Source organism: Mauremys reevesii, linkage group 4 (genome assembly GCF_016161935.1).
Source record: "Mauremys reevesii isolate NIE-2019 linkage group 4, ASM1616193v1, whole genome shotgun sequence".
NCBI lineage: Eukaryota > Metazoa > Chordata > Testudines > Geoemydidae > Mauremys > Mauremys reevesii.
Genome location: NC_052626.1, coordinates 44,255,155 through 44,281,772, shown reverse-complemented (window position 1 = coordinate 44,281,772; position 26,618 = coordinate 44,255,155). Strand labels below are relative to the sequence as shown.

Genomic DNA, 26,618 nt, shown 5'->3' with positions numbered 1-26,618 from the left:
GAGCCAAAAAATCAGATGTTTGTACAGCTCTATTTAGCAGTTTTTAGTTGAAGAGCTGTAATTTGAGGACAGCTCCTATTTATCCTGCTGTTGTCATAGGTGGCATATGTCGTTCTGTAGCACGTGTGCAGGTATAGAAAGAAGTACAGTTTATACACTAATTTGTCTGATCCTGTTCACTTCATGACAAGTGATATTCTCTGGTTTTACAGTCTTCCCTGTCAATTAGATCTTTATGGCCAGGTTGGTTTTGGTGTACCTTAAGTTGTGCCTCCATTTCACTCTTTATTGAGGTGAAAAAAAAAAAGCTTTAATTATTAGCTTTTGTTGGGCTTAAGGCCCTGAAAGGTTTGCTGGACACAGAAGAGAGCCTTTTTATGGCAGGCCTAAAGTTTGTAAATGGATATTACTTTCAATTAAGTAGCTGAGACTAGACTCATGGTAAAAGAATGCCTAAGTTTATGAAACAGTCAAATTGGTATTTAAGTGACCCTCTGCATGCCATTGCTTATCTACATGGCTTAAAGATCATTTGGTTAGCAAGATTATATATTAAAACAAATAGTGACTGCAGACAATGAGTATTTTACCTTCAATAAATAGTTATTGTCAGATTATCAATGGTGCAGAAACTGCATGATTTTCTAAAAAAACTTTATTTAGTGCATTAGATGAAGGTAATGTAGGCCACACACATAGTATTGTTTTTTCATGTCCTCTTTTTCAAAGAATGATAAATAGTCTTCTTAAGGGAGACTGTGCTGTAAAAACACACCTTTACCTGCAACATGCCCCAAATATTTTAGTTTTTATTGCTTATACTTCCAGCTTGTCCATCTAGGGAAATGATGAACTTCTGTACTAGAAGAATAAGAATATGACCCAATTAAATTTATACTCAGACTGTTTTTATCTATTTAAAATAAGTAAATGAGAAATTTTCAGTTATTTCACTTTTCTTTATTTACAGAAATTACTGAAACGAATATATCTTAAAGAAAATTTAAGAAACTCTTTGCCCTTAGATGTCTTATCTCTCTCAGTTATTTTTTTAATTTTCAGGTGAATTGTACTGTGGGGAAAATGTAGTTTTAGTGATTGGTTTTAAATAAGCCAGGCTATTGCATAAATTTATGGAGTATATACAATATTTCCCCCTTTTAGAAATACCGTGTCAAATCTTTCTTCTCTTCTCTAAAATAAACCACTGTGTAAGCGTCTCATTAAAATATTGGTCTGCAATTTCACTCTCCTGAATCTAAGCTGACTCTGCTTTCAATCCTACTATGCTGCAAAATTTATGAAATCTTGTCCTGAAAATGTCCCCTCCACTGCTTGTGTTTCCAGGGGGTATCCTTTAATCCAGACTAGCCCATTCATCTCATGTGTGCCATGCCTGTGAATCCCCTTCTTTCATGGATACTCCTTTCTTTTTTATCCTTTTAAATTTTATCCCAAAGGCTTGATTCTGTACTCTTTATGCAGGAAAAGGTCCTACTGAGTTCAGTGAGCTTTTCCTTGGGTTGTAGGATCTGGTGAAATTTTGCATTGTTGTATTTTGCATTGTTGAGGGAACTAAGGCCTTGTCTACACCACAAAAGTTGCACTTGTTTAACTAAAATCAGTTTTTAAATTATTTTAGTTAAACTGGTCCAAATGCTTTTGTGGGTGTTGGCTGAAAACTATATTTGTTTAACTTGTGCCTGTACATTTACTGACACATGCTAAATCAGTATGAACCAGATTTAAAATTACAAAAGAGTGTCCACACAAGGTTTTGCATTAATTTAACTAAATCATTTTAAAAAACACTTCTTTAGTTAAACCTAACCTTTTTGCATAGAATAGACATAAATAGTTTGGTTTCCCACCAGGAATGGTTTCTCTTTCATATAACAATTAATTAAAACATATTGAAGTATATTCCCAAATAAAAATTAAACTGTAGTTTAAGGTTTTTCAGATATTGACAAACTAAGTGGGTGCTGCAGTTTTCTTTAAAATCCATTGATGTCATTGCTGAACTGTATGATAACAATTTTCTGGTTCTTGAGTTGTATTATTTTCTTCTGAGTGTTGTTGTATGTTATGCATATCACCTTGCCTTCATTTTCTATGGCTTCTTTATCTTTTCTCTTTGCTTTAATTCTTTTTGTAATATTTTTATAACGTAAATATAAAATAGTATTTTAGAACATGACAAATATGGCTTTGGGTTATACTAACCTCTGTATTTTTCTAATTTCGTTGTCATTATTAGTACTGCTTTTCCCCTGCATAAAGTAAAAAACATTATATTCTAGTTTGTGGAGTTAGGCACAGCCCTGAGCAAGAGGGTGATGTGTAAGCTTCATGACTCTAGGGGTAGCCCTGTGAGGTGTCAAGTAAGTTACTTGGTGTAACTTTAACTTTGAATTTCCAGCATTTTCATACAGATGTTTCCCTTAAGTAATTGATAATCTGGAATTAAGTTTGTAAATACAAAATAATTTTGTTTGCCTGTTAATTTCCTTAGATCCTAAAACGAAAACAAAAGACAATATATGTAAGAACAATTCAGTGAAAGGACCTTTGGTAGAATTTGTAACCTGCACAGAGATGGATTCTGCTTCTTTCTAAAAATCCACCCTCTCTAAAATCCACCCTTTCTCTCACTCACTCTCTGACCAAATGCCTCTTCCCCATTAACCCCCTCATGGGTCTCTGCTACCCATTTTCTTTCTTCATGGTAATGGCTTCTTTGCATCTGGAGGATGATGGGGTGCATGTAACGTGGAAACGTGGGAGTCTCTGCATCATCACTTAGACCCTCTTTACTTCCCAGACCATCCTCATTCACCCCAGTTTCCTGCCTGCCAGCGCCCCCCGCATCATAGCTGTCTGCATCCTGAACATTTATTAACTCTGTGGAGCTCATAAAATGGATGGACATGCCTTTTAGGTCCTGATACATTGCCAGTTAAGTTAGTAGAAAGAATCTCATTGACTTCAAGGAGTTTTGGATCAGGATCTTAAACGGTGGAAGTAAATAATTTTAACTTTCCAAAGTTAATCAAAGGCATCAGGTCTTACAAAGCCAACAGATGAAAATGAATGTATAGTTTATGTGACAGACTGTTTTGGATTTATGAACTGAAAGAAGTTAGGAAAATGTTCAAGTGAAGATAGTATCTCATTAACATAATTAGCTCCAAAACTTTATAAACATTATTTTCAAGGAACTCTGTCAAAAGAGTTAGGGTTCATCTACACTGCAGCTAGGAGCGTGCTTCCCAGGTAGACAGATACATGCTCGCTTTGCTCAAGGTAGTAGTGTGGCTGTGGGTAGAATGGGTAGCTGCCTGAGGACAAACCCACCTGGACTCCTTGAGTGGCTAGCCCAAGTTGCTGCTCATGCTACTTGCAGCTACACTGCTATTTTTAGCACTCTAGCTCCAGCAGAACTAGCATGTGTTTGTCTACCCACCCTGGGTACACACCCATAGTCTTACTCATGAGTTTGTGTAATGTTTCAGCATATTTACATATGTGTACAATTTAGGGGTCTGATCCTAAGTACTTACACAAGTGAAACTCTCAGTGAACTCATGAAAGTTGTGCTTGAATCAGAAGAGTATGACTTTGTCCTGTGTAATTACTTTCTACTTTAAAGCTGTTGTCAGGGATTTTAGCATCTTCTTTTCTTTTCTGTTAGTTGTACAATAATTTTTGATAATTATAGGTATTAAAACTTTAAATACAGTCTGTGTGATTCTAATGCAGTAGTAGAATAATCTGTGTATGTGAAATCTAGATGTTAGAAGACTGTGAAAATGCTAAAATAGTTGTTTTTTTTGTCCCTCAGAGGTCAACATTATCCAGTTATTCATCATCTGTGTACTGCTTCTCCTAGTTATGCATTGCCTGCTGATCTACAGCTGGCTTCAAGAGTATATCATACTTTTGACAGAAAAGGGCATTATCTTTTATTTACTGCAAAGGATCTGGACCACCAGGAGGAAGCATCACTCTGCTCAGAAAATATTACTTTTGAAGAACAAATAGAAAGAAATAGGTATGAATCGATAATCTGTTTTCAGTTTTATCTTTGTAATTATAATTTAGTTTAAATGAATATTAGTTAAAGAATAACTTTTCTGAAGGCTTCATTATTTTAATATTATTAAAGAAATGTTCTGGAAACAAAATATCTTAATAGATTCTGTATTAGGCTGGCACTATAGACATATTTTAATATTCTTGTTTATATTAATCTTTAAACCACAGACACCTAGAATTCATATTGCTCAGAACATTAAAGATATTGTTTTGAATTTGACTTATTAAAACAAATCAATTTTTTAGTCGTTTTTCAGTGAACATTTCACAGATTTGGCCTCAGTCTTGCAAATGCTTATGCTCATGCTTAAATTTACAAACTTGAGCAGTCCCATTGTTGTTAATAGGACTACGTAAGGGAGTCCTATTAACATTATGCATGCCTATACGAATTTGGACTTCAAAGCTCAGTCCCACAAACCCTTACTCAGAGAAGACCTTACTCACACAAGTCCTGATTCTGGAAGCACTTACATTTCTGTCTACCTTTAAGCATCTGATTAGTTCCATTGATTTCAATGGAAAATGCATGTACATAAAGTTAAGCACAGATTGTGAGTCAACAGGATTACTTACGTGAATAAGGGCTACTCATGGGAGAATGTGTTGCAGGATTTTAACCTTTAATTTGTGAGTAATTTATTTAAAATGAAGTGACTGTTATGTAAAATATTTTAAAAAAATCTAAGTTAACAATGATAGTACAACATACCAAACAACAGGATGATCTGTCAACAGATAATTTGTTTTACAAGGAACAGTGATGAAATGTTAACAGTACTCTGCTTTGTTGTCTGCCTACTCATGTTTTATAGTGTTGTCACAACACTAATTTATGTCTTTCCAGTGTCATTCAGATTAGTTCCTAAATCTTTTTCAGATTTTCATATAGGTTTTTGCAGTTCCTTTCTCTTAATTGAAAAAAAAAGATAATTCTCATTTATATTTATCTTTCACCTTCATTGTGTAGTGATTATTTTAGTTACATTTTTGCTGTATTTATTTTTTACTTACTTTGTTCTGTTGATGCTCAGGAGATTTAGGATTGGACATCTAATACTTTCAGATATTCCTTCACAATTTTCAGACTGGCTGTTTCCTTCGTATGGGTTGTTTAGATCCCCAGATCCAGTCATACTTACAAAAATATAAGATCATTTCTGATAAGTTTGCAAATGACTCAAACATTTGTTAGAATGGTAAATAATGACGACAGGTTAGTTCTACACAGCAATCTGGATTGCTTGCTAAGATGGGCTCACTTGAACAACATGCATCTTTAAAAATACAGGCACATGTAAGGTTATACTGCTGGGAATAAAGAATATAGGTCATGCTTGCAGGACGGGGGACTATATTTTGGAAAGCAATAACTCTGAAAGGGATTTAATAGTCATGGCAGATAATCAACTGGACATGAACTCCACAGGAATACACTGGCAAAGATAGCAAACATTATCCTTCATGTATATGCAAGATGATATTGCATAGATGTAGGGAGGTGATATTACCACTGTGTATGGAATTAGAGAGACTATTACTGCAATACTGCAGTCCGTTCTGGTGTCCACACTTTTTAAAAAGGATGTTGACAAATTGGCTCAGAAAATAGCTATAAGAATGGTTCCAGGTCTGGAAAACCTCTTGCCTTATAGTGAGAAATGAACAAAGCTCAGTTCATTCTGTTTATCCAAGAGAGAGTTAAGAGGTGGCTTGATCAAGGTCTATAAGTACCTGCATGGGGAGAAGGTTTCTAAAGAGAGCCTTTAATTTAGCAAACAAAGGAATGTGAGATTCTCTGTCACTTGAAGTGTTTAAATCAAGACTGAAAATCTTTGAAATATAGGCTAGAGCTCAACCAGAAATTATAGACTTGATGCAAGAATCATTTGGTGACATTTTATGGCCTGTATTATGCCAGAGGTCAGACTTGATGGTCATAATGATCTCTTATAGCCTTAAAATCTGTGAGTCTATGCAAACTCTTGTGCTGTCAAGATGACAGTAGTTTTTCTTGAGTATTTTTGCTACTATGTTAGGCCCTTTCTTTCATTTTGATCTATGTAGACTTCTTTTCCTCCCAGTAGACTAGTATTGCTCCTTTCGATTTGGGTATTCACCAGGGGTGAAGTTGTCTTAGAAGCTCAGTGAGTAAAATTAGCAAAATAGAGATTTTGTGTTTGTTTTCCCAGATGTGGATCTGCTCCAATGAATGTGTCCATCCCATTCCAAATCTAATCGATCATTTCCATAAAGTAGATAAAAAATTCCTAATGTGTGAATTATCTGACTTTGTTTTTGAATGGTGACAGCTAGGATTTATCAGGCTATCAAATACCTGGAAATATGCCACCTGGTGAAACTTTGTGAAGTAAATGGTGAAGTAGGAAAAACCTTCTGTAAAGTAAGCTCTCTAACACATGACAGGTGAAATTTCCCAAGCCTCTAAAGTTTTTTTTGACCCCTAAGGGTCATGGCTAGGAAGACAAGTCATGCTCCTTACTGTTGGCTGCATAACACCCATAAACTAAACTCTGTCCTTGGAACCATTCAGTCAGTTCCTTTCAGACCATAATAAGAAGGCCTTCTCCAATTAATGGCTTAATTGATGCATGGAGACAGAGTCGGATTAAGGGTTTGTGGGGCCTTGGGCCAGAGCAAGTGGGGGCCCTGCCCCACCCCTTCTGCCTGAAGTCCCCCCTCCCCTGCCTGGCCCTCCTGCCTGGGAAATGAGGCATGGGGGCAGCACCACCCGCTCAGCGCTCCGGCCAGGGAGTGGGGTCAGGATGCGGGAGCTTACCCGCCTGGCACTCCTGCTAGGGAGCAGAGTTGGGATGTGGGGGCTTCCTCTGCTCTTCAGCAGGAGTGCTGGGTGGAGCAGGGCAAGCCTCCGCACCTTGAGACCACTCCCTGGCAGGAGCACTGGGCAGGCGGAGCAGGGCACAGGCTGCCCATTTTCCTGGGGTCCCCCAAGTGGCTGGGCCCCCTGGGCATGGGCCCCGTTGGCCCAGTGGTTAATTCATCACTACATGGAGCATTGTCCTTGTCACCAGTGCTGCTGGTACCTTGTGTACTGAAGAGCTCATTTCTCCTAGATCTTCCATCATTGCATCATAATCAGTACCCAAATTGGAGCAGAGTGGTGACCAGGGAGATGACGTTTGCTAGCTGTACTCTAATGAGCTGGTGTTCTAATTTGTTGCCAAATACAGTTCTGCTGCAAAGAAGCAGGAGGATAGCAACTCTGTGACAGAGGGTCTCATTTTCCCCCAGTTTTTTAAAAAGCTGGCTATGTTGGCTGACCCAGTTAGCACGGGGCCAGGAATCGACAAGCGTTGTAGCCAAGTGATAACTGAGCCATGCAATAGGATTGCTGTGACTTTGCAAAGTATGTTGCGCCAGCTGGTGAAGCATTTATAGCTGCCATCTTGTACTGTCTCCAAGGATCTTCCCTGAGGATGCTGCCAGCTATGGGTCCTACCTTCTGCATGAAAGAATAGTGATTAAAATGGCCATGGCCAAAGGAAAGGCCAGCTAAGTATGTGGTACTACACCTCAGAACTCTAAATTTGAGTTATAGGATTCATTTGGAGTAAAGGGTTTACCACTCCATAGCTGCAGCCCTTCCTGACTAAAAGGCAGGTTAAGGTCCTTCAGAACAAGCACCAGGAGCCTAAAAAGCTAGTTCATGAAGGTGTAGACCTGGCCTGACACCGGACATTGGCACTCGTTGATGGGGGTGATACAGTACAGAAAATTATTGATTCAGTTTGATGCCAGCAGGTGCACTTGACTGCAAATGTCTGCATTCCACTGGGAGGTTCAGAAAAATCTCAAAAACCTATTCCAGTTCATAGAGTTTCTTTGGTAACAGGTGGAGACCTCTGTACAGAAAGCAAAGGAGTTGAAAATGCTTTATATAGAAAGGCTTTCACATCAGTAGCTGGTTTCAGAAGACTCATTATCCCAGTGTATGTGGCATGCAGCTTAAAAAGCAGAAGCCAGAGATTCCTAAAGCCATTAGCTATAATTACTCTTCCTCCCCCTCATTTTCTTTTCAAGCGACTTCTGGAAAGATCCCAACAGTTTAAGATTTATGAGTCAGAGAATGTTAAGTAAAAATATTTATCAATATATGATGCTTTTGTATCTTGGATGCAAGAATCTAGAACAACTTTTGATGATTTTAATATTTTCAATAGTTGGCTAGTTTTCTAGATTTCATGCGACTCAATTTGTGTTATGGCCTCAGTTTTTCACCTTTTTATTTACTAGGCATAGAAGTGACCATTGTATTCTATGTTTATGTTTTATCTATATGTCATTGATGTTGATGGAACTACTTGCATGCTCAAATATTTAAGCATATGCCCGACCTTGCTGAATTGAGGAAGTATAGAAAACTCAATCCTCTGGAGCACTGCCATCTTGTGGCACCACCTACTGCTTTGAAGTTGCCTGGTTTTAAATCTTTTTAAATCTACGTGTCACGTGAACCTGCAATCTCATAGGTACAATTTGTCCTACACTAGATAAGGCTTCTTTCAGTATATAATTGCACACACTGAACTACTGAGACATGACTAGCTCCTGCATTTGACAAATTCTACAAATACAAAGAATCAAATTAGAATAAACGTGTTTTTCTGTGCAATGGATAGTCAAATTCAAATTATACTGATGTCTGCACTTACAATAACAATAGTTTAGTTCTCTTCATGTGTTGGTGCTAGTTTTAAGTACTTAGATTGACATTTGTTTGCTTGTAACAAAGACCAAGGAAATCTGCAGTGGTCTATTATAGAATTTTATAGTGGGACTGATCAAGAAAACTATAGCTTCAAGTTTGCCTAAGATAGTAATGCTTATTTCATTCTTCTGTTTATCTTATGCACCAATATGTTCAATTTAAACATTAAAAGAGGTATTTTGTCACCCCATTTCCAGCAAAATATCCTACAAGAATTGTAAAAAATGTCATAGATATAGTATTGTATTTTATAAAACTCCTTTCAGCAGGAATTTCTGTACTTCTCTGGGAGTGCAGATTTTACTTTTTTGCCAGCATATAGAAACACAATACCTAGCACTTTCCTCAGTTTGTTTTTGTCTCCAGAAGGTCAAGTCTGAAAGGCATTTCAGGTTATATCAACTTTTTATTGTTTGACATAGACTTCTTAATCTGAAAACTACTTTGATCAAAAGTGCAGTTTTTGTTGCTCATTTCAATTACTTTTTAACTCAGGTGTCAAAAGTGTGTTTTACTCAAGGGTGTTTTATATCTTTTATCATTTTAATTTATATTCATTCTACACAAACTCTCAACAGGAGTCAGAACCTGCAAAATCTTAGAAATAAAGAGGAAACTTGAACAGATGAAAGGCCAGACACTTGCCAAAAAGCTAGTTCCCCCCCCCACCCCCATTAAGTTAAGTAACAGATCTTTAGTTAAGACTTCTATTTGAAGAAAGAGAAATCTCAGATATATTTCAGAGACTGTTCAAGATCACATTACTTTCAGGTCCAAAGCCTTTCTCTCTGAGTCTCTAAGTAAGGATTGCAGCTTCTTTTGCCCCAAAGCTACTTTTTTAGGACTCCTTTCAAAAATTAGCAAAGAGTCCTGTGGCACCTTATAGGCTAACAGACGTATTGGAGCATGAGCTTTTGTGGGTGAAGACCCACTTCGTCAGATGTATTCACCCACAAAAGCTCATGCTCCAATACGTCTGTTAGTCTACAAGGTGCCACAGGACTCTTTGCTGCTTTTACAGATCCAGACTAACATGGCTACCCCTCTGATACTTTCAAAAATTAACCACTCCAAATTAGAAGGCACTTTGTTTTAAACTGATACTCAGGTATGCTAAAGCCCCTTTACACTGCTCTGGTAGTGTAAAGAGGTCTTAAAATGGGAGTAAATTACATATAGTGTAAATGAGAATCAGGCCAACTATACTGTATGTTAGTTAGATTACAAAGAAATATGAGATGAAATAATAGAAACTTAATTGTATGAATTCAAAGAGAAACGTTGTTGTAGCTGTGTTGGCCCCATGATTTTAGAGCAACAAGGTGGGCAAGGTAATATCTTTTATTGGACCAACTTCAGTTGGTCAGAGACAAGCTTTCAAGCTGCACATGGCTCTTCTTCAGGTCTGGGAAAGGTACTCAGAGTGGCACAGCTAAATACAAGGTGGAATAGATTGTTTAGCATAAGTAGTTAACACAAATATTACCTCATTCACCATGTCTCTACAAAGAGAAATGTCATTATTAGTTCAGTCTAGTGGTTTTCGATCTGTGGTCTCTGGACCCCTCTGGGTTCGCAGACTATGTCTAAGGGGTCCGTGAAAGGTTGTAGTTAGCATAGAACAATGGTTTTCAACCTGTGGTCCATGGACCCTGGGGGTTTGCAGACTATGTCTAAGATTTCCAAAGGGTTCCACACTTCCATTTGAATTTTTTTAGGAGTCCGCAAATGAAATAAGGTTGAAAACCACTGATTTAGTCTTTTCAAAAAACAAAACTGTATAAAGCCAGCAGATGTCACTCTGAGCATGTACTAATGAGGTCAGAATGATCAAGAGTCTAACATAATATATATTTTTGTGTATACATAGATATTTAGCAATAAATTCTCTCTTGTGTGTGTGTGTATATATATATATATATACTATGTTTTATCATTTCCATTTAGTTATATATATTTTTGTAATTATATTATTTCCATAAAGACTAATTATAACCAAAAGGTTGAGTATTCAGTGTGTTATGAAATCATGACAAAAATATAAATTAAAACAAAAATATAAATGTAATCCTTACTTTCTATTAAGTTAATATATTTAAAAATATGAAGCAGACATTCTCTATCAGTATAAATTATCATTTATCAAGCCGAATGCCTTTTAAAAATAGCTACTTAGCTGATAAATATTAATCAAACCTGGAAGAATGAAAATAGTAGTTTTTTTTGGGCAACCCCATCATCCCCACTCCAAATCTGTTATTGAAGAGCTACCAGGCACAAAGTGAATAGAGGTAGAGAATGGCAAAAATTGTTATTCAACCTGACAATTGTATATATATTATGTAAGAAGTGGTTAATACATTTTAATCTGAAACATTATAAAAGGTGCAAAATGTATCAAGACACATGGCTTTTTACTTCTTATCTTAAATACTTGAGAATGTCACTTTCTAAAGTGAGATATTCCATTTGTGTGCCATTTGTAGTAGGGGATTTTATAAAAAATAAAAAAAAAACCCTCCCAAAATCAGAATCCAAATGACAGGATAATCACTTAGGGTATAATCCAAAACCCATTGAGGTCAACGGAAAGCCCTCCTGTTGATTTTACTGCACTTTGAACTTAAATATGTAATGGAAAGTATGTGAGTAACTCCATTGACTTCAGTGGGACTTCTCTTTATGTTTAAAGTTATGCATGTACTAGTTAGGCCTCAGTGCTGCAAACACATGCTTAAATTTAATTCTGTTAAAATAAATGGGGCTACTCACAGGCTTAAAGTTAAGCATATTCATAAGTGTTTGCAGGCTCAGGGCTGTAGGTCCAACATGAATGTGAAATACTAGTGTGGCCCTCTTGTGTCTTCACATAATGTACATCATGGGTTTGGTCTCACAAGCTTTCCTGAAATCACTTCTTTGAGTGTTTGCACATGTCCTTTCCACTGGGTGTGGGCATGCACAGTTGTCAGAACTTTCCCCCTCAATAGCACCCACTGGGGCGGCTCAAATGCCCCCTGTCACCATATACCACTGCATGTTAGTATAAGAGCATGGAGCTGTCCCCAACCCCCTCAGTTCCGTCTTACTGCCAGTGATGGTTGTCGGAGTAATCTCAGACTTGTCGTCATAAGCTTCCCTCACTCTTTTGTATATATACTCTCTTTTATTGTTAGGAAGTAGTTAAGTTTGTTAGTTTTAGTGATAGATTTTAGTTGTAGGTGTTTTTGGACTAGTTTTCGTTTTTTGATATTGGGATCGGCACTGAAATGATGCTGCATTTACCAGGTTTTAAATCCTGCCACACTTGCACTAAACCTGTGCTGGTCAGTGGTCCACACACTGCCTGTTTGAAATGTTTGGGAGAATCCCACATAAGTGACAAAAGTCACATTTGTAAGGGATTTAAGCTCCGCTCAAGGAGAGTTAGAGTGGTGAGGCTCAAATGTTGCTCTTGGAGGCAGCACTTTGCCCCCCATCGGACTTGTCTCATGCAGAGAGAACCCCAAGTACATCAGCCTCGGTATGGAGCACACAGGAGGTGTCTGCAGCTCCTCAGTCCCATTTGCTGGTACTGAAGAAAAGATTTACACCCTCCTCAGGCTTGGTACCTCACATGGGGATGTTGATGCCGAAGCCTAGTAGAAGTAGAGACTTCAAGACACAGTCAGAGTAGAGTCTCTCACTGGAGCACTCTTCAGCTAAGAAGAAGGAATCACTACCTCCAGAGCTGTGCAGGTCCATTGAGGGCATCCCCTGAAAGATCTCTGCAGCAGAGCCATCAGTCATTGCTGCTCCCAACCATCCCAGAGGCATAAGCAATCACAAGGGACTTGCTTAGCCTTTTGGTAGTGGTGTCCCTGGAGGTGCAAGAAGGTTTACAGTCGGTACTGATGCATGCGTCACCTTCCTCTCCATGTCAGGAATTCACAGTACTGTTACCCCCCAAGCTTCCACAAAGGCTGGTGCAGTCAAAGGGCAAGCCTCCAATGATATCCTCAGTACCACATCCATCATCTCCAAGCTTGGGCTACCTATCCACAGTCCCAACAGGTTTTGCACTCCCAGTGTCAGACATTTCAGATTCTTCCTCTTCATACTCAGAGGTGCATTACTCTGTGTCTCATCCAAGACAGAGGGCATACCCTCCATCAGACCTTGGGTCATGCAACAGTCAAAGCACTGGTCTCCTCCTCCTATGGAGCAATGGTCCAGTCAAAGTGCGGTTCCAGGCCCATATCAGCAGTCGTTCTTGACACCGTGGGGTGTCCCTGATCCTGCAAGAACCTCCCCGCAACCATATCATCTTTTGTCATTGAGCTTACTCTGGGGGTATCAGAACCAAGAGTATCATTCTCCGGTACTGAGCACTGAGGTTACAAAGGTGGCTTCCTCATCACAAGTCATGGAGCAGTTACCACCTTGGAATCCTGTTCTGTCCTTTTCCTTGTTGCCAGACAAGACTGTTGGGGTGCTTTGACTGAAAGCATAAGCTCTCGCATTGGCACACAGATGCCTCAGCCTCCTGGGTCACATGTCAAGATGTACCTATGTGGGTTAACACACCAGGCTGCATCTCAGAAAGCTGCATGCATGGCTAGTGTTGTTGAAAACCCCAAGTAATCATCATTTGGACTAGATGGTTCATGTGCCAGTGTCAGTTTTGTGGTCTCTGGATTGGTGGATGAACCCTCTGAAAGTCTGTGTGGAGGTCCCTTTTATTCCCCTGCTACCAGCCCTCACTTTAGTCACAGATGCATCAGCTCTGGGTTGCAGGGCTCACGTGAGCCTCTGGGTCAAGGTCTCTGGTTGCCTCGGGATCTGATTGCTCATATAAGTATCAGGGAGTTAAGAGTTGTGCGACTAGCCTGCTCAGCTTTCTTCTGATATATAGAAGGAAAGAACTCGTTAATTTTAACAGACAACTCTGTGATTATGATTTACATAAATAGTCAGGGGAGTGCAGTCATGCCAGGAGGCAATTTGCTTCTGGGACTTTTGTATAACCAATTCAGTTAATCTCAGGGCTGCTTACCTTCCAGGGAAACAGAATACATTAATAGATTGATTGAGCAGGACTTCTCTGATCATCACGAGTGGTCTTTATGCCCTGATATCACCAGATCCATCTTCTAGCTCTGGGGGACTACTCAGTTGGATCTGTTCACAACAAAGTCCAACAGAAAATGCCATTGGTTTTGTTCCGGGGAGGTGTCAGACCAGGTTTGTTGCCAGGTGTTTTTGGTTACCCTGGAAAGACCCCCTCCTGTATGATTCCCTTGCTGTCCAGAATTTGTTCAAAGTCAAACAAGACCATGCTCATCTCATCCTTATAGCACCAGCGTGACTTCGACAGTACTGCAGTCAAGCCTCTGTCTCTCCCACTGCATCAAGTTGTGATTTTGCAGGACCGCAGCTGCCTGCTCCATCCCAGCCTACAAGCCCTCCATCTGACAACATGGATGCTTCATTACTTAATGCATTGTTAACACAGCTTTGGAGAATCCTGTTCTAAGAATGTCCCTGAAGTGTTACTGAATAGCAGAAAACCCGCAACTAGGGGCATATACCTTAGTAAATGGAAGTGCTTCTCCATTTCATCCTGTCAGAAAGGCATATCCCCGGAGCATGCACCCCTGAACCTCATACTGGACTCTCATCTATACCTAAAACATCAAAGTTTGGAGATTAGCTCTGTAAGAGTACATCTGGCAGCTATCTCAGCCTTTCACATCTCGGTGGATAATAAATCTCTTTTCTCCAACCTATTGTTACCAGATTCCTAAAGAGTTTGATCAGATTGTTTGGCAGCCGCCTGCTTTGTCCACTGGTTGCAGGAAGATCAGCCTGTTCGGGTTAACTGGTGGGGGCTTGGAACCAGGGTGGACCGGCAGCCCCCTATCAGCTTCACACTCCCCTAAGTTCCCTGTGTGGCAGCCGCTCAGCAGGCTATCAGTTGCCAGCAGTTCAGCTGTCCCTCCCCCCACTGCCATGTGCTGTTCCTGCCCTCTGCCTTGGAGCTGCTCTTTGGAGCCTCCTGCTTGCTGTGAAAGGGGGGGAAGTGGAGGGTTACTGTCAGGGTTTCCCCCTCCCCCTTGCTCCTGCACCCCACTTACCCCATTTCCAGAGATCAGGAGAGACACAACAGGGCTCAAGACGGAGGGAGCTTGCTGGCAGGAGCTGCTGTCTCAACTTGCTGATCTATTTAAAAAGGCAGTGTATTTAGAGTGGGGTCAGCATACTTAAAGGGGCAATGCATATCTCCCTCTCACATGATGTGTGTCTCTGTCTGCCATACTGTCTCCCCTCCCTCCATTCGTGCTGCCTGGTAGAGTGCGAGGCTACATTAACAACAATGTGTTAACCCTTGAGGTCTGAGCCGATTGCTAGTTCATCATTTAGCAGTAAGGCATTCCTTGGGAAATATCCCACCCTCTGACTTCACCACTTCAACCAAGCTTCACAATCATCATCACTGATTAAATTGTTTGTTTAAAACTTATACTGTGTGTGTGTGTGTGTGTATATATATATATATAGTATAGTCTTTTGTCTGGTGAAAAAAATTTCCCTGGAATCTAACCCCCCATTTACATTAATTCTTATGGGGAAATTGGATTTGCTTAACATTGGTTTGCTTAAAGTCACATTTTTCAGGAACATAACTACAACGTTAAGCAAGGAGTTACTGTAGTCTTTAATTTTCATGCTAACCAGGCAGTCTTTTTGCCTACATTCTTCCTGATACCCCATGTGCATAGAGATGAGGAGAGAATTCATTTGTTCAATGTGAGAAGGGCTTTAGCTTTTTATCTGGAGAGTACTAAGTTCTTTAGAATCTCCATGCATCTGTTCATTATGGTTATGGACAGGGTTAAGTTTTCACTTAGAGAATCTCATCCTGGATCTCTTTGTTCATTTGTTTATGCTACCAGTTGCTAGAATATTGATGCATTCTACTAAAGCACAGGCAACTCCGGTAGCTTTCTTGGCACAAGTACTGATGATAGCTATTTGTAAATCAGAAACTTGGTAATCAGTTTACAGTTTTGCTTCTCATTATGCCATTTCCCATCAGTCCAGAGAAAATATCAATTTTGGACAGGTTGTCCTTCAATCAATATTCAGGTAGACTCCGAGCTCACCTCCATATTTGTCTGCTTGTGAGTCACCTACAGTGAAATGGACACGTACAAGCACTCGAAGAAAAAACTGTTACCTACCTTTCTATAACTGTTGTTCTTTGAGGTGTTTTGCACATGTCCATTCCATGACCTGCCCTCCTTCCCCTCTCTATCAGAATTACCTGGTACGAAGAAACTGAGGGGGGTTAGGGGCAGCTCTGTTCTGTTATACCAGCACGCAGTAGTGTATGCAACAGAGGGAGTTCAAGATGTCCCAATGGATACCACTGAGGAAAAAATTTCTCTGACAACTATGCATACAGTGCACACACGCCTATAGTGGAATTGACATGTGCAACACATCTTGAAGAACACCAGTTACCCAAAGGCAGGTGACCATTTTATTCTTGACTCCTCCCCTTCTAAAGAAAGAACTTGAGTAATTTTATTTTATTTTATTTATTCCTTCACCTTTGGTTTAATCACAAGGAAAATTAATTTAAAATTTGAATTAACATTACATTATTTTTCTTAATATTTCAAGTAACTGACATTTGAGTAGTTTATTCATATTTTATTCTGCTTTAGAATTTGTTGTTATGGAGTTCCTGTTTCAGAACTATACCAGGATAATCAGAAAGATGGAATTAATGTTTTGCCTCCTCATACATCAAAAAGTCTAACAGAATGGCAAAAAGTAGCTGCCTATTATGTTGAAAAGCCACGACTGGAACTGTTAGGAGAGAAAGTAAGAATTAATTTTGATAAAAATGTACACTGTTAGTGCAGTTTTACAAATAATTACACAGAGCCTGAAAACAAATTCCTAATTTATTTTGTTAGTGTGTGTCATTCAGGAATTAAATGCCACACACTAATGCCACATTTTATGTGTCATTTATATGTTGTAATATGCAGTCTTTTATATGCTGTAATAAATCACCCTCATCCCCAGTTCTTTATGTGAAATATTATTACATGGGAACATAGGAATTTCCCTACTCAATCAGATGTGGTCCTAGCATTCTGTTGCAGTCAGTGGCTAGTACCAGATGCTTCATAGGAAGGGGCAAGAGTCCTTGGAATAGCAGATTTTGGGATAAACTTCCCCCAAAGAGGCTTTCTCATAACCCCCAATAATTAGAGGTTGGCTTGTGCTCTGAAGTGTGAGGACTTGTATCCCATCTAACACTTAATTTTAAAAATATAATATCCTAGTATAACTCTGGATATTATTGTTATCCATACATTTTTCTAAACCTTTTTTGAATCCTCCTAAGCTGTTGGCCTCAATTATATCATGAGGCAATGAATTCCATATGGTATTTGTGCATTTTGCTAAAAAGTATTCCTTATATCTGTTTTAAATTTGCCAGCTTATTATTTAAAGGGAAACTGCACTGGTTTTGGTTGCACTGAACAACAGATATTTAAGATGGTAAGAAATATTTGTGGCCATATATAAACCAAAATGTTTGCTTTAAAGTGGCACTGTCAAGCGATTAAAATATTAATCTTGATTAATTGCATGATTAAAAATATTAATCTCGATTAATCGCACTGTTAAACAATAATAGACTACCATTTATTTAAATATTTTTGGATGTTTTCTATATTTACAAATATATTGATTTCAGTTACAACGCAGAATACAAAGTGTACAGTGCTAACTTTATATTTATTTGTGATTACAGATATTTGCACTGTAAAAATAAAAATAAATAGTATATTTCAATTAACCTAATACAAGTACTTTAGTGCAATATCTTTATCATGAAAGTTGAACTTACAAATGTAGAATTATGTACAAAAAATAACTGCAGTCAAAAATAGAACAATGTAAAATTTTAGCGCCTACAAATCCACCCAGTCCTACTTCAGCCAATGGCTGAAGTTTGGTTACATTTGCAGGAGATAATGCTGCCCGCTTCTTGTTTACAATGTCATCTGAAAGTGAGAACAGGGATTTGCATGGCACTATTGTAACCGGCGTTGCAAGATACTTACGTGCTAGATACACTAAAAATTCATATGTCCCTTCATGCTTCAACCACCATTCCACAGGATGTGTCCATGCTGATGACGGGTTCTGCTCGATAACAATCCAAAGCAGACGAACATGTGCTGGGTCATCATCCGAGACTGCTATAACATGAAATATGGCAGAATGTGGGTAAAACAAAACCGGAGACATACATTTCTCCCCCAAGGACTTCAGTCACAAATTTAATTAACGCTCTATTTTTTTAACGAGCATCATCAGCATAGAAGCATGTCCTCTAGAATGGTGATTGGAGTGTGAAGGGGCATATGAACGTTTAGCATATCTGGCACGTAAATACCTTTCAATGCCAGCTTCAAAAGTGCCATGCAAACACGTGTTCTCACTTCCAGGTAATGTAAATAAGAAGCAGGCAGCAGTATCTCCCGTAAATGTAAACAAACTTGTTTGTCTTAGCGACTGGCTAAACAAGAAGTAGGACTGAGTGGATGTATAGTCTCTAAAGTTTTACATTGTTTTGGTTTTGAGTGCAGTTATGTATCAAAAAAAATCTACATTTGTAAGTTACACTTTCATGGTAGAGATTGCACTACAGTACTTGTATGAGGTGAATTGAAAAATACTGTTTCTTTTGTTTATCATTTTTACAGTGCAAATATTTGTAATAAAAATAATATAAAGTGAGCACAGTACACTTTGTATTCTATGTTGTAATAGAAATCAATATATTTGAAAATGTAGAAAAACATCCAAAAATATTTAATAAATTTCAATTGGTATTCTATTGTTTAACAGTGCAATTAATTGTGATTATTTTTTTTCGACAGCCCTACTTTAAAGTTTTCTAAAGCTAAGTTTTTAAGTACATTGATCATGTCTGAGCCAAATGCTGGAACCTGCCATCTTCTGAAAAGTGACATCACTTGTAATATTGGCAGTGTTTGAGCCATAAGAATCTGCTAGTTGGTTTCTTATCTACTTTATTATTGATTTAGCAATAAGAAGGAAAACTTTTAATATTTACAATTAAAAATATTTGTTTTGCGTATTAGGGTTTTTTAAAATTGTTAAATGATTAGTAAAACAGGTTAGAAACTTGTAGTTCCTTCACATTGCTAGTGCCAAAAATGACCTCACTTTTCTGCATGATAGCCAATGCCAGCATTAGGTTGAGAAATGCCAATTAACAGTGAATTAGAAAATTTAGAGAGCTACACTGAATAGTTTATTTTGGCATAGAAGTGTGTCTCATGTCTTGAAATTTCATTATTCTGGGTGCAGCTTTCCTCAAAAGCATAGTAAGTGGACTTTGGCATTTTGTCACCAAACAGTTATATTCAGATCATAATAATATAAAGACATTTAATGTTTGGCTTGGTTTTAGTAGCTAACTGCAGTTTGTTGGTTTTGAAGGTTTCTGTTTATCCAGGAACTCTAAAAATGTTTTGGGCTCCAGCTCCACCAAAATTTTCTGCTCCACTATCTTTCATGAAGGAAACCTTATTTCCTACGTATGAGGTAAACATTTTAAATGTTTTCTGTGTATTGCTACCTTTTGAAGATACATACCACTCTTACTGTAGTTATTCATACTACTATTTTTATTAGAGTTTCCGTATTAATATCTATAGATGATAATATGTATAATCTGTTGTATGTATTGCATAATTTGCTGTGGTTTTAAGTTCAGTTTCTGGAATAATAGAATTTCCAGTAGTAATTATGCTACATGTTGTAGTCGCCACGTTTGATATAGTACCGTGTTTATTTTTATTACATTTTAATTAATACTACCTTTCCCCCTTAATGCTTTTATATTCTAGTACGTTGTTTTTAAATGTGTATTCTTTCTTTTAGAAAAACTTATAAGCCTACTTTACATGAAGTCTCTTGTATGGTATCCTATCACTAGTTCCTATTAAAACGTGATAACCCCTTCTCCCCAACTCCCCAGCATTTTAGACAGAGAAAACAATTTTAGAAAATGTCAGTGTGTTTTAAAACTTTGTAATGCTGTTGTGCAATAAAATCTTTGTAATACAAACATGTTTGGCAGCTGACATGCCATCCAAGCTAATGGACATATCTAGTGCCTGGTGCTGGCACTCAAAGTCGTTACTCTGTGCCGGGGCCAGTGGCTATAGAGAAGCCAGCAATCCATATACAATACTCCTCCAGTGCAAGAGATGCAGTAAAAAGAGACATTCTTTCTTATGCATATGGGAGTCTACAGCAGGAACAGACCTGACATAGTTAGCTCCAATGCCACTCCCTCTCAGTCTCATCATGAGGGGGTACAGCCAGAGTGAGCTGTGCTCTGGCTATCCGTAACTGTTACCATTGCCTGCGGACATAAATTACCGAGGCCAATGAGGAGCTGTTTAGAGAATCAGGGAGCACTAGCCCAGCTTGGCAGTAGCCTCACTCGCCGTCACACCAAATAGATTTTGACCATAACAGACAGATGTGTCTGCACATCTTAAATGTGAACTAAATAGTTATTCTGTAAGAACTTTAGTAGGGCTGTCAATTAATCACAGTTAACTCATGTAATTAACAAAAAAAAAAGTAATCGTGATTAATCACACTTTCAATTGCACTGTTAAACAATAGAATACCAATTGAATTTTTAAAAATATTTTGAATGTTTTTCTACATTTTCAAATATATAGATTTCAATTACAACATAGAATACAAAGTGTACAGTGCTCACTTTATATTATTTTTTATTACAAATATTTGCACTGTAAAAATGATAAACAAAAGAAATAGTATTTTTCAATTCACTTCATACAAGTACTGTAGTGCAATCTCTTTATCATGAAAGTGCAACTTACAAATGTAGATTTTTTTTGTTACATAACTGCACTCAAAAACAAAACAATGTAAAACTTTAGAGCCTACATGTCCACTCAGTTCTACTTCTTGTTTAGCCAATCACTCAGACAAACAAGTTTGTTTACATTTTCAGGTGATAATGCTGCTCGCTTATTATTTACAATGTCACCTGAAAGTGAGAACAGGCATTCATATGGAACTTTTGAAGCCGGTATTGCAAGGTATTTAAATGCCAGATATGCTAAACATTCATATGCCTCTTCATGCTTCAGTCATCATTCCACAGGACATGCTTCCATGCTGATGATGCTCGTTAAAAAAAAAGTGTTAATTAAATATGTGACCGAAGTCCCTGGGGGAGAATTGCATGTCTCCTGCTCTGTTTTATCCACATTCTGCCATATATTTCATGTTATAGCAGTCTCGGATGATGACCCAGCACATGTTGGTCATTTTAAGAACACTTTCACTGCAGATTTGACAAAACACAAAGAAGGTACCTATGTGAGATTTCTAAAGATAGCTACAGCACTCAACCCAAGGTTTAAGAATCTGAAGCATCTTCCAAAATCTGAGAGGGAGGAGGTGTGGAACATGCTTTCAGAAGAGTTAAAAGAGCAACACTCTGATGCGGAAACTACAGAACACACACCACCAAAAAAGGAAATCAACCTTCTGCTGGTGGCAACTGACTCAGATAGTGAAAATGAACATTCATTGGTCCACACCGCTTTGGATCATTATCAAGCAGAATGCATCATCGGCATGGGCACATGCCCTCTGGAATGGTGGTTAAAGCATGAAGGGACATATGAATCTTTAGTGCATCTGACACATAAATATCTTGTGATGCCAGCTACAACAGTGCCATGCGAATGTCTGTTCTTACTTTCAGGTGACATTGTAAACAAGAAGCGGGCAGCGTTACCGCCTGCAAATGTAAACAAACTTGTTTGAGTGATTGGTTGAAGAAGAAGTAGGACTGAGTGGACTTGAAGGCTCTAAAAGTTTTACATTGTTTTATTTTTGAGTGAAGCTTTTTTTGTACATAATTCTACATATGTAAGTTCAACTTTCACAATAAAGATATTGCACTAAAGTACTTGTATTGGGTGAATTGAAAAATACTATTTATTTTGTTATTTTACAGTGAAAATAATATAAAGTGAGCACTGTACACATTGTATTCTTTGTTGTACCTGAAATACATATGTTTTAAAATGTAGAAAATATCCAAAAATATTTAAATAAATTGTATTCTATTATTGTTCAACAGTGCAATTAATCACAATTAATTATTTTAATCATGCGATTAATCACAATTTATTTTTTTAATTGCTTGACAGCCCTAAACTTTAGATTAGCTATAATATGTTCGCATATTGCTATATTTACTGTAGCTGACTAAAATTTTAATAGTAATGTAAAATTAATATTAAATATGTTAATATTGCAGAGCAATGTTATTGAGGGTGTTGTAACTGAAGACTTTTCTGCTGACCTTCAAGATGAAGAAGACTCAAAGTCTGAGGATGATCTTGACATCTACAATTATATGGTGGTATGTATGTATCTCAATAAGATAGCTTTAAATTTAAATTATTCCCAAGTGCATCCTTTTCAAGAGTTAAGGGCTTACCAAAAACATTTTTAAACTTTGGATAAATTTGTTATACTCAAAGATACTTTGTGTCAGTTAACTGTTTCCCTGTTTTTCCCTCTTCTGGTCCCAGCCAGGAACTGCCCTGCTCAGCCCCTGCAACTTCTTTTATCTGAGGCTGCTGTGCTCTGATTTGCTTCCTCCCTGCAGCCTTTCTAGGCAGGCCTGGAGGACCTACCTTCACTGCTCCTTTCCTGGGGCAAGGTGTGGTAGGACTGAGAAGCCTCCAGCAGGGAGCCTCAAAGGGCCTGGTTCACCCTGTCACACTATTATAAAAGTATTATATGATACTGTAGGACACTCTGTAATGCAATTAACAGTTGTTTTGGAAAGAAGTTTAACTGAAAGGAGTTTAACTTCTGAGGTTTGTCTTCACTAGAAAAGTTGGCTGTTAGAACACAATTTTGTGTCATGTTAACTAACGTGCTGTTAAGAATGGCTTTGCAGTCAAGGATCTCTGTGTTTAGCATTGTGTCAGCTGATTGTGGGTAAACTTCTGGAACCATATATTTAACCACGACAAGCTGACACAATGCTAAACATGCCTTGTCCCTGTCTTTACTGTCTACTTAAAAGCATCATTTAACATCAGGTTAACTAATACAACTCCTCAAAGGCATGTTCTAACTTAATTTAATTTTCAAGTAAAGAATAACCCTTTAATGACATCACTGCACATTCTGGCCTTACCAGGAGTACAGCAGGCATACATGCTGCTTCTGGGACAATTGCATTAGCTCACTAGAACACACCTACTGAAAAGCAGTATATACCTCAGCTTCATCCAACTCTTGCTCACGTGCAAAACTGTGATGGCAATCTCAGCAGAATTAAGGCACAATAATTTCCAAATTAATGGACTATTGACCACTTTGTAGGTAATGTGAAGGTGGGAAGGAATGTTAGAGACTTTACCTTTAGCTTCTTATTTACATGCTTTCAAGATTTAAGAGAGGTGAGTGTGTCCTCGTGCAACCTAAGCTGTCAAACTAAATTTTTGTTTGTGGTAATATTTTATGGTATGTATTTAATAACATAACTAGAGCTATATTAAGCTCCATATCTAACAAGAAAACCAAGATTTGATAAGAAGAAATATGTGTAACACGGCTACTTAACGTTTTTCTGCTTTTGTTTTAATTTTAACTTTGTAATCCTAGCATTTTGTTAACATAGTTTTTACATGAATTCATAACATCAAACCAGCTCTAAAACAGAAAGTTTGTCAGGAAGAACTATCATTCTAATTGAAAATAGTGTAATTAAGAACGAAGTAAATGAAGACTCCACTTTTACTAGGTGTGGACTATGATAGACCTATTTTCATTTTGTTTTATTTGTAGGCAAAAAGCACACTAAGAAGATGCCATTCCTGCCCAGATTTTTATGCCACTGAAAAATTAAAGGTACTGTAATTTAGTCACTTTTATTTATTTTTTCCTTTAGATCTTATAGACCAGCTTTTATCCTTTTGGTGCTTGATTGTTTCAATCTGCAGTAAATTTTAAGAAAGAAAACTTCCAGCATAATAATACTATATAGGAAATATTTAAAGTTAACTGCTTTTCTAATATCAGCAGAGTAGCCATGTTAGTTTGGATCTGTAAAAAGTGACAAAGAGTCCAATGGCACCTTATAGACTAACAGACGTATGCGTCTGACGAAGTGGGTATTCACCCACAAAAGCATATGCTCCAATACGTCTGTTAGTCTATAAGGTGCCATAGGACTCTGTTGCTTTTCTAATGTTTTCCTTTCTGCTTAATTTAAAAAAATGAGATTAAATCAAAGTTCTCTTTCAAGTGGATTGCTTGGAATCTTTTAATATCAAAACAGAAAGCTGGAGGTCTGTATTGAGAGTCTCCTGTTGACTTCAGAGGGAATTGGTTAGGGCCTTTATTCATGCGAGTAGTCTTTACCTACTTAATCACATATAAATTGGACAAGATCTATGAGTAAAGGTTTGCTTCTTAGATTCTAAACAGATTAGAATAGCGAGATTGTGGGTTTTTTTCTATCTGTAAAGTGCCATGCACATTTAAGGTACTATAGAAATTAATAATATTTCTAGCAACCTCTCACATTGCATAAGACAGCAATAAATTATGCATATTTTGTTTACCAATCATACAACCTATGCAAGACTTTGACCTTAACAGCATTATAAGGGTAATATTTTTTAAGGCAGATCAGTTTGTGGACTCTATTTAAGATGACCCTTTCCTGCCAGCGCTCAACAAGGGAGGGATTGTGAATAGATTGCAGGGGATGTAACATGGTACCTGGAAGGGGTGTGTGTGTATGATGGGGAGGAGAATGTGAAAGCAACTGGCAAGAGGTAGGGCTTCCCACCTCCTTGGGAAGTCAACTCCCAAGCTGGCCTGGGAATCTTGGTGCTCTGGGATACCCAACACTGGAGCAAGGAGCCTCATCAGTTGCTTAGTGAAATTGACATTCTTGTCAGTTTCACTGCTGCACTACTGCTGGACCTGGGAATTTATTTCATTTCAGAAACACAATATGTTGCTGTTTCTGAAACATTTTTTCGGGTTTCTGGTTTGCAAGAAATTTTGAAAAATTTGGTTTTGTTATTCAGAATTAAACCGAATATTGAAATGCTAAAATTTCTTGGGTTTTATGACCCATAGTTCTCAAACCCACGCCTGCAGGTTTCATGGCAGCAGCCACGTTTCAACCTTCTACCTAGCAGTCTGCTGACAATCACTTACCTGGAACCATAAAGATCATCCCCAGTGTGAGGTTTGGAACCTGAGGTTGATTGGCGGAGTCCCAGAGCTGCTGATTGGCCTGCTCCACCTTGCTCTGGACTTTCTGCCTTGTGCTTCCTGCAACTGCTCCACCTGCTTGATTTCCAGGCATCCTGACCTGGCTTGACTCCAGGCATCTGACTTGGCAATTTTTGTGGTTCCTGTTTCTCTTCAGCCTCTGACCTTCGGGTATCCTGACCCAGCCTGACTCTAGTTTCTGACTCATGATTCTGATGTCCAGTTTGTCTTCTGTCTCTGACATCAAGGTGACTCTGGTTCCCAGCTTGGGTTCTGATCTCCAGTTGAGCCTTTAGAGAAGAGAACTTCCCCATACCTTAGTCCCTTACTGAGACACACCCTGAGCCCTATCCAGGGACTTTTCATTCGCAGGTACCTATCCAGCTGCACTTCCTGGAGGACCCACAACAGATGCCCCACAAACAGGCCCGCATCAATTCGGGAGCAGCGGACAATTTAATGGATGCAGGTACAGCTTGGGTCCTACAGATTCCTGCTGCACAAGACCATGCTTGACATGAGTGAAACTCTTAATGAAACTGTCTTCAGGTCCCGTTGTGGAAGATACTCTCCCACTGGAGGCCATTATTGAGGGACACAGAGAAATAATGCAATTCAATCTGATCCATTGCCTGCATTTTCCCAGATCCTTGGCATCTCCTGGCTGAACTTCATTCATTGGTGAGAGCGGAAGGTCATTTTCCTATCAGAATTTGGTGGACAGCATGGCCAGGGACCAGTGAATGTTGTATCCAAACCCAAGTAGGCTCAAGTAGGTGTGGTTGCCTGCATTGAAACACTTGCTGGGGGAATGATGGAACTTCCCTCCCAAGCACCACAAATATGTCTTTGAGAATAACAATGCAGAAATCCTCCCTCCACAGTGGGACAATTACTGAGCCCTAAATAAGATAACAATATGGAACCATTACCCACTACGTTGATCCCTGAGTTCTTGGACTATGTGGAAGCTGCCCGCATATTCACTAAACTGGATCTCCAGAGAGTTTACAGTCTCATCTGTATCTGAGAAGGGGATATACGGAATACTGCCTTTCAGACCTGCTATGGCCATTTTGAATATTTAGGTATGCCTTTTGGACTGACCAGTGCGCCAGCATTGTTCCAGCACTTCATTTACAATGTGCTACAAGACCTACTGGACCAGTTTGTGATAGTATATTTAGATAATATATTGATCTTCGATGATCTGGACCAACACACCACTCATGTCTGTACAGTCCTAGAGAGACAACAACAACACACACTCTATGCTAAACTTGACAAGTGCACATTCGATCAGACTTCTTCCAAGTTCCTGGATTTCATCCTGTCTCCAGAAGGAATCAAGATGGATATG

The 26,618-nt window shown here is 38.4% G+C and overlaps 1 protein-coding gene across 5 annotated transcripts in view; it reads left to right on the top strand.

Annotated features, from left to right (window-relative positions):
* The window catches only part of TTC6 (tetratricopeptide repeat domain 6), a 137,184-nt gene that overhangs the window by 33,147 nt on the left and 77,419 nt on the right, over positions 1-26,618 (top strand). For all 5 annotated transcript variants that reach the window (XM_039539077.1, XM_039539076.1, XM_039539075.1 and 2 more), the window contains 5 exons: positions 3,845-4,054; positions 16,561-16,720; positions 19,388-19,492; positions 22,269-22,373; positions 23,816-23,878. In XM_039539077.1, coding sequence (XP_039395011.1) covers positions 3,845-4,054; positions 16,561-16,720; positions 19,388-19,492; positions 22,269-22,373; positions 23,816-23,878 — 643 coding nt within the window. The remainder of the gene's footprint in view (positions 1-3,844; positions 4,055-16,560; positions 16,721-19,387; positions 19,493-22,268; positions 22,374-23,815; positions 23,879-26,618) is intronic.